General features: G+C 39.1%; 1 protein-coding gene across 1 annotated transcript in view; it reads right to left on the bottom strand.

Annotated features, from left to right (window-relative positions):
* The window catches only part of LRRC36 (leucine rich repeat containing 36), a 78,003-nt gene extending 63,787 nt beyond the window's left edge, over nt 1-14,216 (bottom strand). The window contains exon 1 of the mRNA XM_012526108.3: nt 14,002-14,216. Coding sequence (XP_012381562.1) covers nt 14,002-14,126 — 125 coding nt within the window. The 5' untranslated portion in view covers nt 14,127-14,216. The remainder of the gene's footprint in view (nt 1-14,001) is intronic.

Genomic DNA, 14,216 nt, shown 5'->3' on the forward strand with positions numbered 1-14,216 from the left:
ATTCTATATATTGATTGTGGTGGTACATGATTGAATATGTTTGTCAAAACTCATAGAATTATAAACCTTAAAAGGGTGAATTTTATTATATAGAAATTAATCTCAATAAATTTGACTTTTAAAAATAGGGAACTTAGGATGTAATCTCTCTATTTTAAAACACATAATGGATTAGAACAGAGATAGGCAAAGTCACTGGAAAAGAGAAGGATCCCAGGTCACTAAGCATCACTTCATAAATCCATACATTCTTTCTTTCAACAAACTACTTCTTAGCACATTTTGTGTTGCAGACACTATTCTAGGCAGTAGAAATACTGAGATAAACAGAACAGAGTCCTTGCTTTCGTGGAACTAACTTTTAGTGGAGGAAAGGTTTAAACAAGTAAAAAACAAACGAGAAAAAAGAAACTTCATCTGGAGAGGAATAATTAATTGGGGGGTATGTTCAATATATCTTAAATTAAAAATAGTATATATAGGTTGTTTGATTCCAAAGATATGACATTCTGGCAAAGGCAAAACTATACAGAGAGTTAAAAGACCAGTGATTGCCAAGGTTCCAGGGGGAGGGACAAAAAGGTAGACACAGGGCATTTTTAGGGCAGTGAAACTATTTTTTTTTTAAGATTTTTTTTTTATTTATTTCTCTCCCCTTCCCCCCACCCCTGCAGTTGTCTGCTCTCTATGTCCATTTGCTGTATGTTCTTCTGTGACCCCTTCTATCCTTATCAGTGGCACTGGGAATCTGTGTTTCTTTTTGTTGCGTCATCTTGTTGTGTCAGCTCTCTGTGTGCGGCGACATTCTTGGGCAGGCTGCACTTTCTTTAACGCTGGGCGGCTCTCCTTACGGGGCACACTCCTTGCATGTGGGGCTTCCTTACATGGGGACACCCCTACGTGGGGGAAAGCCCTGGGTGGCACAGCACTCCTTGCGTGCATCAGCACTGAGCATGGGCCAGCTCCACATGGGTCAAGGAGGCCCGGGGTTTGAACCGCGGACCTTCCATGTGGTAGATGCCCTATCCATTGGGCCAAGTCCGCTTCCCTGAAACTATTCTTTATGATACTGGATTGGTGGATACAGGACATTATGCATTTGTCAAAACCCATAGAACTGTACAACACAAAGAGGGAGCATAAATGTAAGCAATGGACTTTGTTAACAATAATGTAACAATATTGGCTCATCAATCATAACAAATATATCACATTTTTAGATACACAAAGATCACCATGTATTAAATGGACAATCAGATTAAATTTCTAAAATTTCTAAACAGGTGAAAAAATGGTATACATAAGGAGCAAATTATTATAAAATAAACACTGAATAAATAAATATACACACATGTATATACATCTAAGACTAAAAGTATATTTAGGGAAGTAGCTGTGGCTCAATCAGTTGGGCTCCCATCTATCATATGGGAAGCCTTGGGTTCGTGTCCCAGGGCCTCCTTGTGAAGGCAGGCTTGCCCGCATGCTGCAGAGCACCGCCTGGCCAGCAGACGCCATGGAGAGCTGACTCATCAAGGTAACGCAACAAAAAAGGGAGACAAGCAAAAACACGAAGAGCATGCAACGAATGGACACAGAGAGCAGCAAGCAAGCCACAAAGGGGAAGGGGAAATAAAATAAATAAATACAGACACAGAAGAATGCATAGTGAATGGACACAGAGAACAGACAGCAGGTAAAAAAAAAAAAAACACATTTAGCAGGAAGTGGATTTGGCCCAACTGATAGAGCATCCATCTAGAATATGGGAGGTCCAGGGTTCAAACCCAGGGCCTCCTAACCCATGTGGTGAGCTGGCCACACATAGTGCTGATGCGTGCAAGGAGTGCCATGAGTGTCCCCCATGTGCAAGGAGTGTGCCCTGTAAGAGAGCCGCCCCATGTGAAAAAAGCACAGCCTGCCCAGGAGTGGCGCCACACACATGGAGAGCTGATGCAGCAAGATGATGCAACAAAAAGAGATACAGATTCCAGTGCCACTGACAAGAATGCAATGGACATAGAACACACAGTGAACAGACAGAGAGAGCAGACAATGGGGTGGGGGCAGGGAAGGGAAGAGAAATAAAGAAAAAATAAATCTTCTTTAAAAAAGTATATTTAGCATAATACAATTAGTGTTTATTTCTGGGTGGTGGGATTATAAGGCATTTATTATGGGTTTTTTTTCTGTATTTCCAACAATAAGCATGTATACTTTTCTGATAAAAAAGTACTAATAGATAGACCTACAAATAAGCACAGATGTCTGGCAGGATATAAACTAAACATTATTGGTGATATGGGCTGGGGGGGGGCTGTGTGTTTCTTCATAAATAACCTGGGCTGTGTGTGTAAGCTAAATATGTTAATTCAAACTTACTGGAATGTGTAAAATAATGTGTTTATTCAAGCTTACTTGGAATGTGAGGGGTATGTGTTAATTCAAGCTTACCTAGAGAGTATGTGTTAATTCAAGACCTATCTGATACTCAGATAAAACACTTGAAACTCTTAAGAAACTAACAAAAAGTCCTTTTCCATATAAGCACCATTTAACTCCCCACTCCTACATCCTCTGTATAAAAAGAAACCCAAAAATCCTATTTGGGGCTCAGGTTTTTTAACAAGAGTCCCCGAGCCAGGCCAGTCATTAATAAATTTTCCTTCCCAAGAATATTACTGAGTCCTGGCCTTCCATATGCAATCATTGAATCTCTCTGCTTCCACAACAATTCCTGGGGGCTCATCTGGGATAGCAATGAAGGCCAGAGATGGCAGCACTTCACTGCCCCTTTTGGTTATCTCCAAGGAAGCTGGGAGGGCTCAGGTGAACCCCAAATCTGGGCGCCCCTAGATTCCTTTCAGTCCAGAAAAAGGATGTAGGCTCCACCGGAGTCCTCTCAGGGACAATCAGATGCACTGGAAGGTCTAAAAGGAAATTCTGGGAATGAAAAATTCTGCACACCAAACAGGTAAGACCTCCCAGGGGGCATAGTGTCAGGAAAACCTAACTTTAAAGATTAGAAGGGAAGCCTGATCAGTTCCCAAAAAGAAGACCCCAGTACCTCCAAAAATTCGGGGGGAATTCCAGGTCTGAAAGAAAAAAAAGCCTGATATTTAAGTTTAGCTAACTGCGGGTTAGCATCTGGTTCTGGTTCTGCCTTCACTAAGACAGTGAAGGTTTGATTATAGTGGAAAAGGATGTTAATGGGTTTACATCCTAATGCATCCTGAAAAATTGGTCTGGATTTGGAAAATCTTGGTTACAGAAAAATGGATTGGTTTTTGTAATAGAGCTTGGTCTGAATATGAGTTAAACAGTGGAAAAGTTTAGCCAGAAATAAGTCTTTGTTTTGGTGCTGGATTGCAAATGAGCTTGTTTTGTAAACAGCAAGGGTAGGCAAAAAGTCCTGTTAAAAGTTTGGTGTTAGAAGTTTCCCCTCCCTAAGGTTGCAATAATTAACAAGCTGTAGCTCAAAAACGGCCATACCAGAAAAATGAAAATTATGAATCAAATTGGTGGGCTTTGTGTTTCTGTGTTTATTTGATGCCAGTGTATATTTTCATGCCTCCAGATAGTAGTATCAAATTGTGTGAAATAGTGAACTTTGGTTAAGCTGGAGCCCCACCCTTGTCATTGGCAAAGGAGTGGAATAATAAATAGTTTATAAAGCAAACTGTGAAGACTGAATGTGCGTGTGCTCTGCTCTCTTGCTCTAAACCCATACCTGCCCTTTGTATGCTGCTCTCACCATTTGCCAGGGCTCAGGAATTCTCCGTGTCCATGCCTGCACCACATACCCAGGCTTATTAAATCTGGCCCCAGTCAGGATGGCTGGGTCACCGAACAGTGCCAGGACAGGTCCCCCAGGAGAGCACCGGGCCCTATGACACTTCTTCAAGCCATTTTAATAGCCATTGTCCTGGGACTTGCTTGCCATTGCCTTCTCCTGCCTCCTCCCTGGGAGGGTGCATGGCAATGGCAGAAAGCCTAGGGCTTACCCCTCCCACTAGGTCTATGCCTTTGCAAGCCGCATTCCTATCTGACCACACCCAGCTATCTGGGAAAATGAAGTAGGAAGGCAGAGCCAAAATGAATGTAGTGGAAGTTCCTTTCCCCAGGGTAGTCACAGGCCAGGATACCTTTGCATAATTTACCTTTACCCATGTTTTACCTTTCTACTTCTTGCCATTAAATTTTTCTTTGCAGGTTTGTGTCAGAATGCTTTAGAATGTTTTTAAAACTGTAAAAATAAAATGTCTTTGTCTAACAAGGAAGATATTGCCTCAGGTGCCAAAACCTTTTAGCTAGAACAATTAACCTCTAATCACTTAATGGCCTTTTAATGTCTGGTTTAACTGGAAAACTATCAGACAATGAAGTCATAAAACTAAAACTGCAAAGAAAAAAAAACACAATTCAGCTTGGCAACTTCATGTTAAAATTTAGTCAGCCTGTCTCCCAAGTCTAAAACTGCCCCAGAAATGCAAAGGAATAAAATTCATTTGTTTTAATCTGTGCATAATTTTGTGTTCAATTTTGAAATCTATTTAACTTTGTCAGTTTGCTTGTGCCTAGAAAATCAGATTTAGAATTCACCTGTTACAAGTTGGATGACGGTAAAAGGTAACCTGGAGGGAAGCAGATGTAGCTCAACTGATAGAGTGTCCATCTACCATACAGGAAGTCCAGGGTTCAAACCCAGGGCCTCCTGGCCCATGTGGTGATCTGGCCCATGCACAGTGCTGCTGTGCTCTAGGAGTGCCATGCCACACAGGGGTGTCCCCCGTGTAGGGGAGTCCCACGTGCAAGGAGTGCATCCTGCAAGGAGAGACACCTTGTGAAAAAAAAGCACAGCCTGCCTAGGAGTGGTGCTGCGTACCAGAGAGCTGATGCAGCAAGATGACACAACAAAGAGAGACAGAGATTCCCGTGCTACTGAGAATGCAAGCAGACAAAGAAGAACACACAGCAAATAGTGGGGGGGGGGGGAGAGAAATAAATAAAAATAAATCTTAAAAAAAAAAAGGTAACCTGGAAACAAATCTTTTACTGTCTTGCTGGTAAATTTAATGCATAACTCACGAGTGAAATTTATTTAGTTGCTGAAAGAGGAAAAACTGCACATAATTATTACTAATAAAATTATTTTAATTGCATCATTAATAAAGATACCCAAATTAATTTTAAGTAAAAACTTTCTAAAAACTAAGTTAAAATCATTGTATAGTATCTTTATATATATATAAAAAATTTATAACTGAAATTATTACAGCAGAGTAAACGTAGCCTAGATTTCAGCTATTGTAATAGTAATCTTAAACTAATTTACCTTTGTTTATGATTACTTCAAGTTTATCTAGTGCTTACTATAATAATAGTAATTATAACTTAGACTTATCTTTAATTATAGTTATTTTATAACTAATTTCACCTACCCCTAAACTTCAACTATTGTGATAATAATTATAAACTGAGTTTGCCTTTGCTTACAGTTACTGCAAGTCTAAAACAACAAAAAAATTGTATCATAGCATTGGAAACATCTTAGTTATAAGCCGTTAATTTTAAAAAGCCACAAACGGGGGGAGACTGTAAACCCCTAGTATGGAAAACCCAGCAAAAGAGAGCCTTCAGGAAAATCTTTCTTTGGTTTGTAAAATACCAGGTTAATAAGTTAACATTATATGTATTAGATCTTTAAATAATAAACTTTTAAGTTCATGTTTAATAAAAACGAATTTTTTAAAAATGTAAATCTGCCCTCTCCTAAATGCATAAAGTAAAATCCATTGGTTACCAGTTATATTTTAAGGTAAATTAACCAGTCTATGTAATTATGTTTAAGTATAAAAAATTTGTGGGAGCATCTTCCAAATTAAAGCATTTAAAATGGCTAGTTCTAAAAAGCCATTATTAATTAAAAATCTAAATTGGTATTAATGGAAAAAAATAACTTTGTAACAATAAAACCTGTCTGAAAGTCACCTCGATGTGCAATAACAGCTTACCTTGATTCCACTGGGAATCTTCAGGTTTCATTTTTAAGATAAAAAGGTTATTTTTCCCTATACTGCTAAAATAAAATAACTGTGTAATTAACGTCTTCATGGTAGAAGTGTAAAAGTAAAAAGCAAAGTACTGAAAGTTCATTTAATACATAGCACATTACATTAAAAGTGTTTAAAAGATGTATAAAAATCAAGAGATAAACTTCAACATTGTCAAAATCTCTTGTGCATTCAAACCAGGTGTCCAATACATGCAAGGTATTTCTCCATGTGAGTTATTGGCTAGTTTGGTCACTCACCCCTAAAATAATAAAAGTATCTACTAATTCTCTGGTTGTGCTCCTGAAGTGAATGGAAACTACTTTGCAGTTTCAAGCTCCTGTAGCAGCCAGCAGTGACTAAGTACAACCAAATGTACAATAGTTATTGCCTCCAAACTGGCACTGTTTCATATTGCCAGAGAGGGCTATGCACCACGGGTAAGATCTACTTCCTAGTTTCTCTCTAGAATCAATGGTGCTGCAGCTTCCATGAAGAACATAGGAAGTGGAGCAGTAAATACCAGAATACTGTAAGTAGAACTTAACACAATTGGCACTCTAGCTTGCTCCCATGGAAAAATAACCTGTATGGTATTGCAAACCTGAAGCTTAAAGCTATTAATTGCAGCTCAAGAAAAACTTATACGTTGAGTAATACATTAATCAGTATTAAGTACTGTACCTATATCCTATTCTAGATATATGTCTGATAACTATGTTAATGCTTCTAGTAAATCATATACAGAAAAACATTGAACATATTAAAGGTCCTGATCAACTTCATTTTCTGAATAGTTAATAAACATGTCTATAATATAAAGAAGTGGTCAACTTGCCTGAGAGCAATGGGGCCAACAACCCTTTTAATTAAAAAGTCAACAAATTAACTTAAGGGCAACCTCTCACATCCTTCTCCCCACACTAGGTGAAAGATATGCTTAAGCCCAGGGCCACCAGTGGCTTATAGGTAGTTAATTAATACCAGACTCAATTACTAAAAGCCCCCGAGGTGCAAATAAGGGTGTATCAAACTCTCAACCCCGGTTTTCTTCCTACCCCTTATTCCAGCACCTGTATCAGTACTTAAAGTTCCACAGTGTACGCAGGGTAAACAAACCAGGGCAGCTAGCTTGAAGTTCACCCTAAAAACTAATAGGTAGCTTACTAAAAAGCTCAAATCTACCCGTCTAGAGCAGTACAATAAAAGTCCTTCCTGAACTTCACCAAGACACTCATTTGGGAAAAAAATGCCCTAACCAGCTTAGCCAAATGGGTTTCCAAAAAAAAAAAACACACACACACAAAGCCTCTTAAAAACAGTCCAAAAAATGTATCAAGAGTTACTCGGTTAAAGCCAAAATATAAAAACTTTACTGTAGCTCTAATCATTCCCACAGCTATTAAAGCTAAAGAAATGTCCAGCTTCATGTACTAATCCTTAACAAAGTTAGCTACCCAAGAGTACCAATTCACCAGAGACACCTGACAAACACATGAGTGCCAGTCATTGGACAGCCTGGAATGCATCTTCAAAAACAAAGCTAAGTACCTAATACCATTGTCTATTACAATTTCTCTCTAGGGTTAACCAAGAACATAAAATAACTTAAAAAAAAAACACAAAACTTTAGAAAGGCACAGTCTTTGCAAGGCCCTAAACTTTTCTACTTCTGTAATCCAGTGTCCTCGTAAGGAAACCATGTATTCCCAAAATTCTAATTAAGTTTGTTTCTTTCAGAATGGGCATCTTGTTAGCCATGTGAAAACTTCATATTGCTTCACATAAAATGCCAGATCCATCTTCCTCCAGTCGAAATAAAATAACAAAGTTTTTACACCATGTCAGTTAGGAATTACAGGCCATGGCCAGCAGGAAGTAGCTACATTAAAAAAAGATCATCTCCCTTCAGCACCCCTTTAAGATTAAAGGTGTAAACTCTCTAAAAAAAAATAAAGCAAACTTATAAAATTAAAATTCATAAATGGATCTGGAACCTGGCAGAGTCCTTGTGAACCTCAGTAACCCCCAAGATGGCTGCTGGAAAACCGCCACTCCCAAAATTCTGCTATCCAAAAAAAAGACTTCTTCTGGGAACAAGAAAAAGCCCTGGATATTACCCAAGAACTTTATCTTTAAGTCATCACTGGGAAATTATTAGGTGGGATAATCAATCAAAACAATGAACAGCCACCTACCTCATAACTCCAACAATAGTGATGCCAAAGTGTAACAAGTTAAGTTGGCATCAAAGGGGGGAATGATAGGGGCTTGGGGGTGTGTGTGTGTATTTCTTCATAAATAACCTGGGCTGTGTGTATAAGCTAAATGTGTTAATTCAGGCTTACTGGAATGTGTAAAGTATGTGTTTATTCAAGCTTACCTGGAATGTGTGGGGTATGTGTTAATTACCTACAGAGTATGTGTTAATTCAAGACCTATCTGATACTCAGATAAAACACTTGAAACTCTTTAGAAACTAACAAAAAGTCCTTTTGCATATAAGCACTGTTTCACTCCCTACTCCTACATCTTCTGTATAAAAGAAACCTAAAAATCCTATTCGGGGCTTGGGTTTTTGAACAAGAGTCCCCAAGCCTGGCCGGTCATTAATAAATTTTCCTTCCCAAGGATATTACTGAGCCTTGGCCTTCCATATGAATCTCTCTGCTTCCATAGCACTGATTGATAACTATCAGTAATAGGATATGGGATGATTTTTACTTTTTTCACTGTACTTTTTCTATATTGTTTAAATCATTTATAATGGATTTATATCTATTTTTCAAAAAAAGGATACTTTTTTAAAAACTACCTTTTTTAAAACCTTATTTTGATAGGATTTTTAAAAATACATTTTTTAAAAATGTATATTTAATATTCTTTTTTTTTATTATTCCTCTTGCTTGTGACTTGCTTGCTGTCTGCTCTCTGTGTCCATTTGCTGTGTGTTCTTCTGTGTGTCTGTATTTATTTATTTTTATTTATTCCCCTCCTTGTGGTTTTCTTATTGTCTGCTCTCTGTATCCATTCGCTGTGTGCTCTTCTGTGTTTTTACTTGGCTCCCTTTTTGTTGTGTCACCTTGCTGAGTCAGCTCTCCACAGTACTTACAGGCCGGGCAGCACTCCGTGGAACCCAGGAAGGTGGCTTTCCGCAGTGTGTGGGTGAGCCTGCCTTCACAAGGGGACCCTGGGTTGTGAACCCAGGGCCTTCCATGTGGTAGATGGGAGTCCAACTGATTGACAAGAAATGGAAGAATCTGCCCTTCACAGACTTCAGAACCTCAAATACTAGTTATTCTTTTTGTTTTGTAGAGAAATGCTTAACTTACTCTTCCTTTAACATTAAACAGATTGTCTCTGTCAATAAGTCTTCCCATGGTAATGTAATCCTCCTACTTCAGTAAGAAAAGACCATGTACTGATTTATAACTCTGCCAACAAAGAGTTGCTGGGCAGAGCCCTGCCCTAATCAAAATGGGTGAAAGACATGCTTCAGGGCTCATTCTTTCACAGAAGCTTTGAACAACAAGGAAGAACTGGCAGAAACATCTTTCTTAAAACTCCAAAACACGGTTTAAGGACTGAAGTGACAAGGCAAGCACTGAATCAAGAAGGCTACTTAAATGCAGGAGGATTTTGTGGCACCCTAGCCAGCGCCTTCCTTACCTCTCACCAGCTCAATGTGGAACCAGCCTGAGCTGTACACAGATACCTGTTCCCAGTTCTGGAAGAGGCAGAGTAACCCTTGGGCACACACTGAGATCATGCATGTCTGGCTCAGTTTCTCTGGTGGTGCCCTGAGGGATTCACTGTCCCAGAACTTGCCCTGCATGTAGAAGTCAGCTCACTGAGCACTGCCACAGAATACTGTGGGATAAGTCAGGAGTCTGCCTACTGGCTATAGGATATATAGTGCAGTGCCCAGGACAACAGGAAAACGTTTCCTAGGGAAAAGGGGTTACTCCTATCTGTATAAATGGGGAAATTCCTAGGACCACAAGCACATGCCTAAGACAAGACTCACATGCATTGAAAGGAGCAGGGAGGCCACTATGCTTTGGCCTGGAGCTATTCTGTATACTCATTGTATGGATAAGCCCTGAAAGAGAGCACTTGAGCAGATCAATCAGTAAAGACTGGAAAAGGTGTTTTCTTTTTTTCCTTCTTTTATTTCTTTTTGTTAGTTACTGGTATTCAAGGAATGCTCTGTCATAACATTAGCTAGATACCAGTTTAAGGAACAGATGCCTCGGTATAAATTCCAGTGATAACACACTAAAATTTTGAAAGGTACAGGTTTCAGCAAAATATTACAAAACATGCAAAGAAACAGGAATCAATGGCCCAGGCAAAGGTCGCAATTAAAGCATTAGAAACCATTACAGAGGAGGACAAGACCTGGAATATAACAAAGACTTTTAAAATATTGCATAAATATGTTTGTATTAGTCAACCAAAGGGGTGCTGATGCAAAATACCAGAAATTGGTTGTTGTTGTTTTTTAAAGATTTATTTTTATTTATTTCTCTTCCCTTTCCCCCGTTGTCTGCTCTCTGTGTCCATTCACTGTGTGTTCTTCTGTGTCTGCTTGCATTCCTGTCAGGCAGCACCGGGAATCTGTGTCTCTTTTTGTTGCATCATCTTGCCACATCAGCTCTCTGTGTGTGCAGCACCACTCCTGGGTGGCCTGCGCTTTTATCACACAGGGCAGCTCTCCTGGCAGGGTGCACTACTTGCGCATGAGGCACCCCTACGCAGGGGGCATTCCTGCATGGCACGGCACTCCTTGTGCAGAGCAGCACTGCACATGGGCCAGCTTACCACACAGGACAGGAGACCCTGAGTACCGAACCCTAGAACTCCTATGTTAGGCTGACACTCTATCAGTTGAGCCACATCCGCTTCCCAGTTGGTTTTTATAAAAGGTATTTATTTGGGATAGGAGCTTACAGATACCAGGCCATAAAGCATAAGTTACTTCCCTTAGCAAAGTCTATTTTCACCAAAGCAAGATGGCTGCCTATGTCTGTGAGGGTTCAGGCTTCCTGGGTTCCTCTCCTGGGCTCAGCTCCTCTGTTTTCTCCACAAGGTCAGCTGTACACTATCAGGCAAATGGCTCCATCTCTCTCCCTGGGGCTCCAGCTTCAGCATCAAATTCCAACATCAGTACTCCAACATTAAAAGCCCTCCAACTCTGTCCTTTGCCATGTCTTTTATCTGTGAGTCCCCACCCACCAAGGGGTGGGAACTCAATGCCCTACTGGCACAAGAGGTTTACCTGATTAGTTAATCAAGTAAACCTCTGAATCCAATATAATCTGAATGTATAACTCTCACCCTACCCCCTCCCCTTCTCCCCCACACGCACTGGCCCACCAAGCCAGATAGGAGAAAGCCACCGGGCTGGCCGCCGATCCTAAGCTTCTGCTTCTGCATGATAACCGCATACTTCTGCTTCTGTATACGCCCGCTTATATGAACCTTATCAAGTCACCCCATCTAAGCCTACCTGCCCTATAAAAAACTCCCCACAGTCTGAAAAGCGCTCGCTCCTCTCGTTACCTGAGAGTGCCGCCCAGCAGGTTTTCCTCCAATAAAGCTTGTTTCCGACTCTGGCCCCGAGAACTTCCTTACACTAATATGCCCAGAGGAAAAGATCAGTTTACAAACATAATCCAATATTTCTTTTTGGAATTCATCAATAATATCAAACTACTACAATATTCAAAGAGCTAAAGGAAAACATGGACAAATAACTAAAGAAAATCAGGAAAATGATCAATGAACTCTAAGAGAATATCAACATAGAGATGGAAATTATGAAAAGGAGCCAAACAGAGCTGAAGCCAACAGTAATAGGAATGTAAAATTCCCTTGATGGCTTCAACAGCAGACTGGAGCTCGCAAAAGAAAGAAATCAGTGAACCTGAAGATAAAACAATTAAAATCATACAGTCTGAGAAGCAGAAAGATTGAATGAAGAAAAATGAACAGAGTCTAAGGAACCTGTGGGATGCCATCAGCATAATAATATACAGATTATGGGAGTCCCAGGAGAAGAAAGAGAAAAGGGCAGAGAGACTATTCAAAGAAGTAATGGCTGAAAACTTCCTAAATTTAATGAAAGTCATGAATATATACACCCAAGATACTCAATGAACTCTAAAGAGGATAAACCCAAATAGATTTACACCATGGCTTATTATAATCAAACTGTCAAATGCTAAAGATTAAAAGAGAATTCTGAAAGCCACAAGAGAGAGACAATGTGTCACATACAAGGCAGCCTCAATAAGATTAAGTCCCAATTTCTCCTAAGAAACCATGGAGGCAGGAAGGCAGTGGGATGACATATTTAAATTGCTGAAAGCAAAAAACTTCCAATGAAGAATTTTTATCAAGCAAAACTGTAAAAAAAAAAATGAAGGGAAACTTAAGACATCCCAGAAACAAAAACAAAAGCCTAAGGAGTTCATCACGACTAAACTGGCCCTATAAGAGATGTCAAAGAGAGTTCTGCAAGTAAAAAGGAAAGAACAATAAAGAATAGATCAAAGCCATCTGATGAAATAAGGCTCTCTGGTAACAGCAACGACAGGGATAAATAAAAATTACATACCATTGTAAATTTGGTATGTAACTCACTTTTACTTCCTATAGGATCAAGGCAAATGCATAAAACATAATGAGAAATAATTTTGGACTCATAATGTATAAACATGTAATGTGTAACAAGAACTACATAAAGGTGGGGGAACAGAGGAGTATAGGAACAGTGTGTGTATACTATTGCAGTTAATCTGGTATCAAAGCAAATGAGACTGCTATAGATTCAGGATGTTAAATTTAAGCCCCATGGTAATTACAATGAAAATATTGGAAAATATGCAAGCTCACAGAGACCGAAATACAAGTACTCATAGTGACTGAGTTCAAGTTGCCAGAGGCAGGAATCAGGGCAATGGGTAATTAATGCAAAATGAGTATAGGATTCTATTTGAAGAGATGAGAAATTTAGTCATGGAACACAGTGAGGGTACCACAACATGGTGAATGTGATCAATCCCACTGAATGGTATACTTGGGAGTGGATGGAATGGGGAAGTTTATGTTGTATATATGTTCCCACAATTTTTTTTTAAGAGCAACCAAAGAGACCATGACTACTAAAGGCAATACATAATACTGGATGGGATCTAACAAGGGAGGAGAGAAGGTTCCAAAGGAAAATATTGGGACACATGAAAAGTTGGAATATAGACTGTTAGTTTTATATCAGTGTTGAATTTTTTGAACTTGATAATTGCCTTTAAGGTAAATATATAATTGAATATCCTTGTTCTTATGAAATGTACACAGCAGTATTAAGTGTTCAAGGAGCATGATGTATACCACCTACCCTCAAGTGTCCAGAAAATGGATTGATGGATAGACAGACAAGCAAACAGAAAGATAAATAAAAGTATAGATACGACACAGAAATATGGCAAAATGTTAAAATTGGTAGATCTGGGTATCTGGGGGGATAGGGGTATATTTGAATTCTCTGTAGGTGGTTTGTATTACTTTGGAAATTGTACTGTCATTTTGAAAGTATTTCAAAATTTTAAATTTTAAACTTTTAAGTGTGTAACATTTATGGGAACAACTCTTTTCGCATTATCCCCTTTCTATAAGGTTTAAACACAACTTTAGAGAATTTATAGCAATTATATCCAAAGCAGACCCAATAGTTCAAGAAAGCAGGAATGTACCCAGTGAGAGTCAGAATCTTATCCCAGATAAATCTCATTATGCTTGATTGATACTTTTATTCTTGGTCTGAGGATTCTTATAACTTGTGGAGATTCCTACTGGAAAATGAATAAAATCAAGCAGGAATTCACTACACTCTATGTCCAGAACCAAATTTTTAAAAACAATTTTTTTTTAAAGAATTTCTTACCTTTTTTCCACCTCTAAAAGAAAATTTTCACTGTTGCCCAGCTGACTGAAATGTAGCTTGGCAGCTTTTCTCTCACTTTCCCGTACAGTTCGGTCATCTGGAGGTAGAAACCGTGGTCTGAGCATGATTCTTTTTTGGAGTAAACAGTGGTGGGTCAGAAAACCAAATTTACAGGGTGAAAACTAAAGACCAGCTCAACTGGTCATAAAATGCTA

This window comes from Dasypus novemcinctus, chromosome 18 (assembly GCF_030445035.2).
Source record: "Dasypus novemcinctus isolate mDasNov1 chromosome 18, mDasNov1.1.hap2, whole genome shotgun sequence".
Lineage (NCBI taxonomy): Eukaryota > Metazoa > Chordata > Mammalia > Cingulata > Dasypodidae > Dasypus > Dasypus novemcinctus.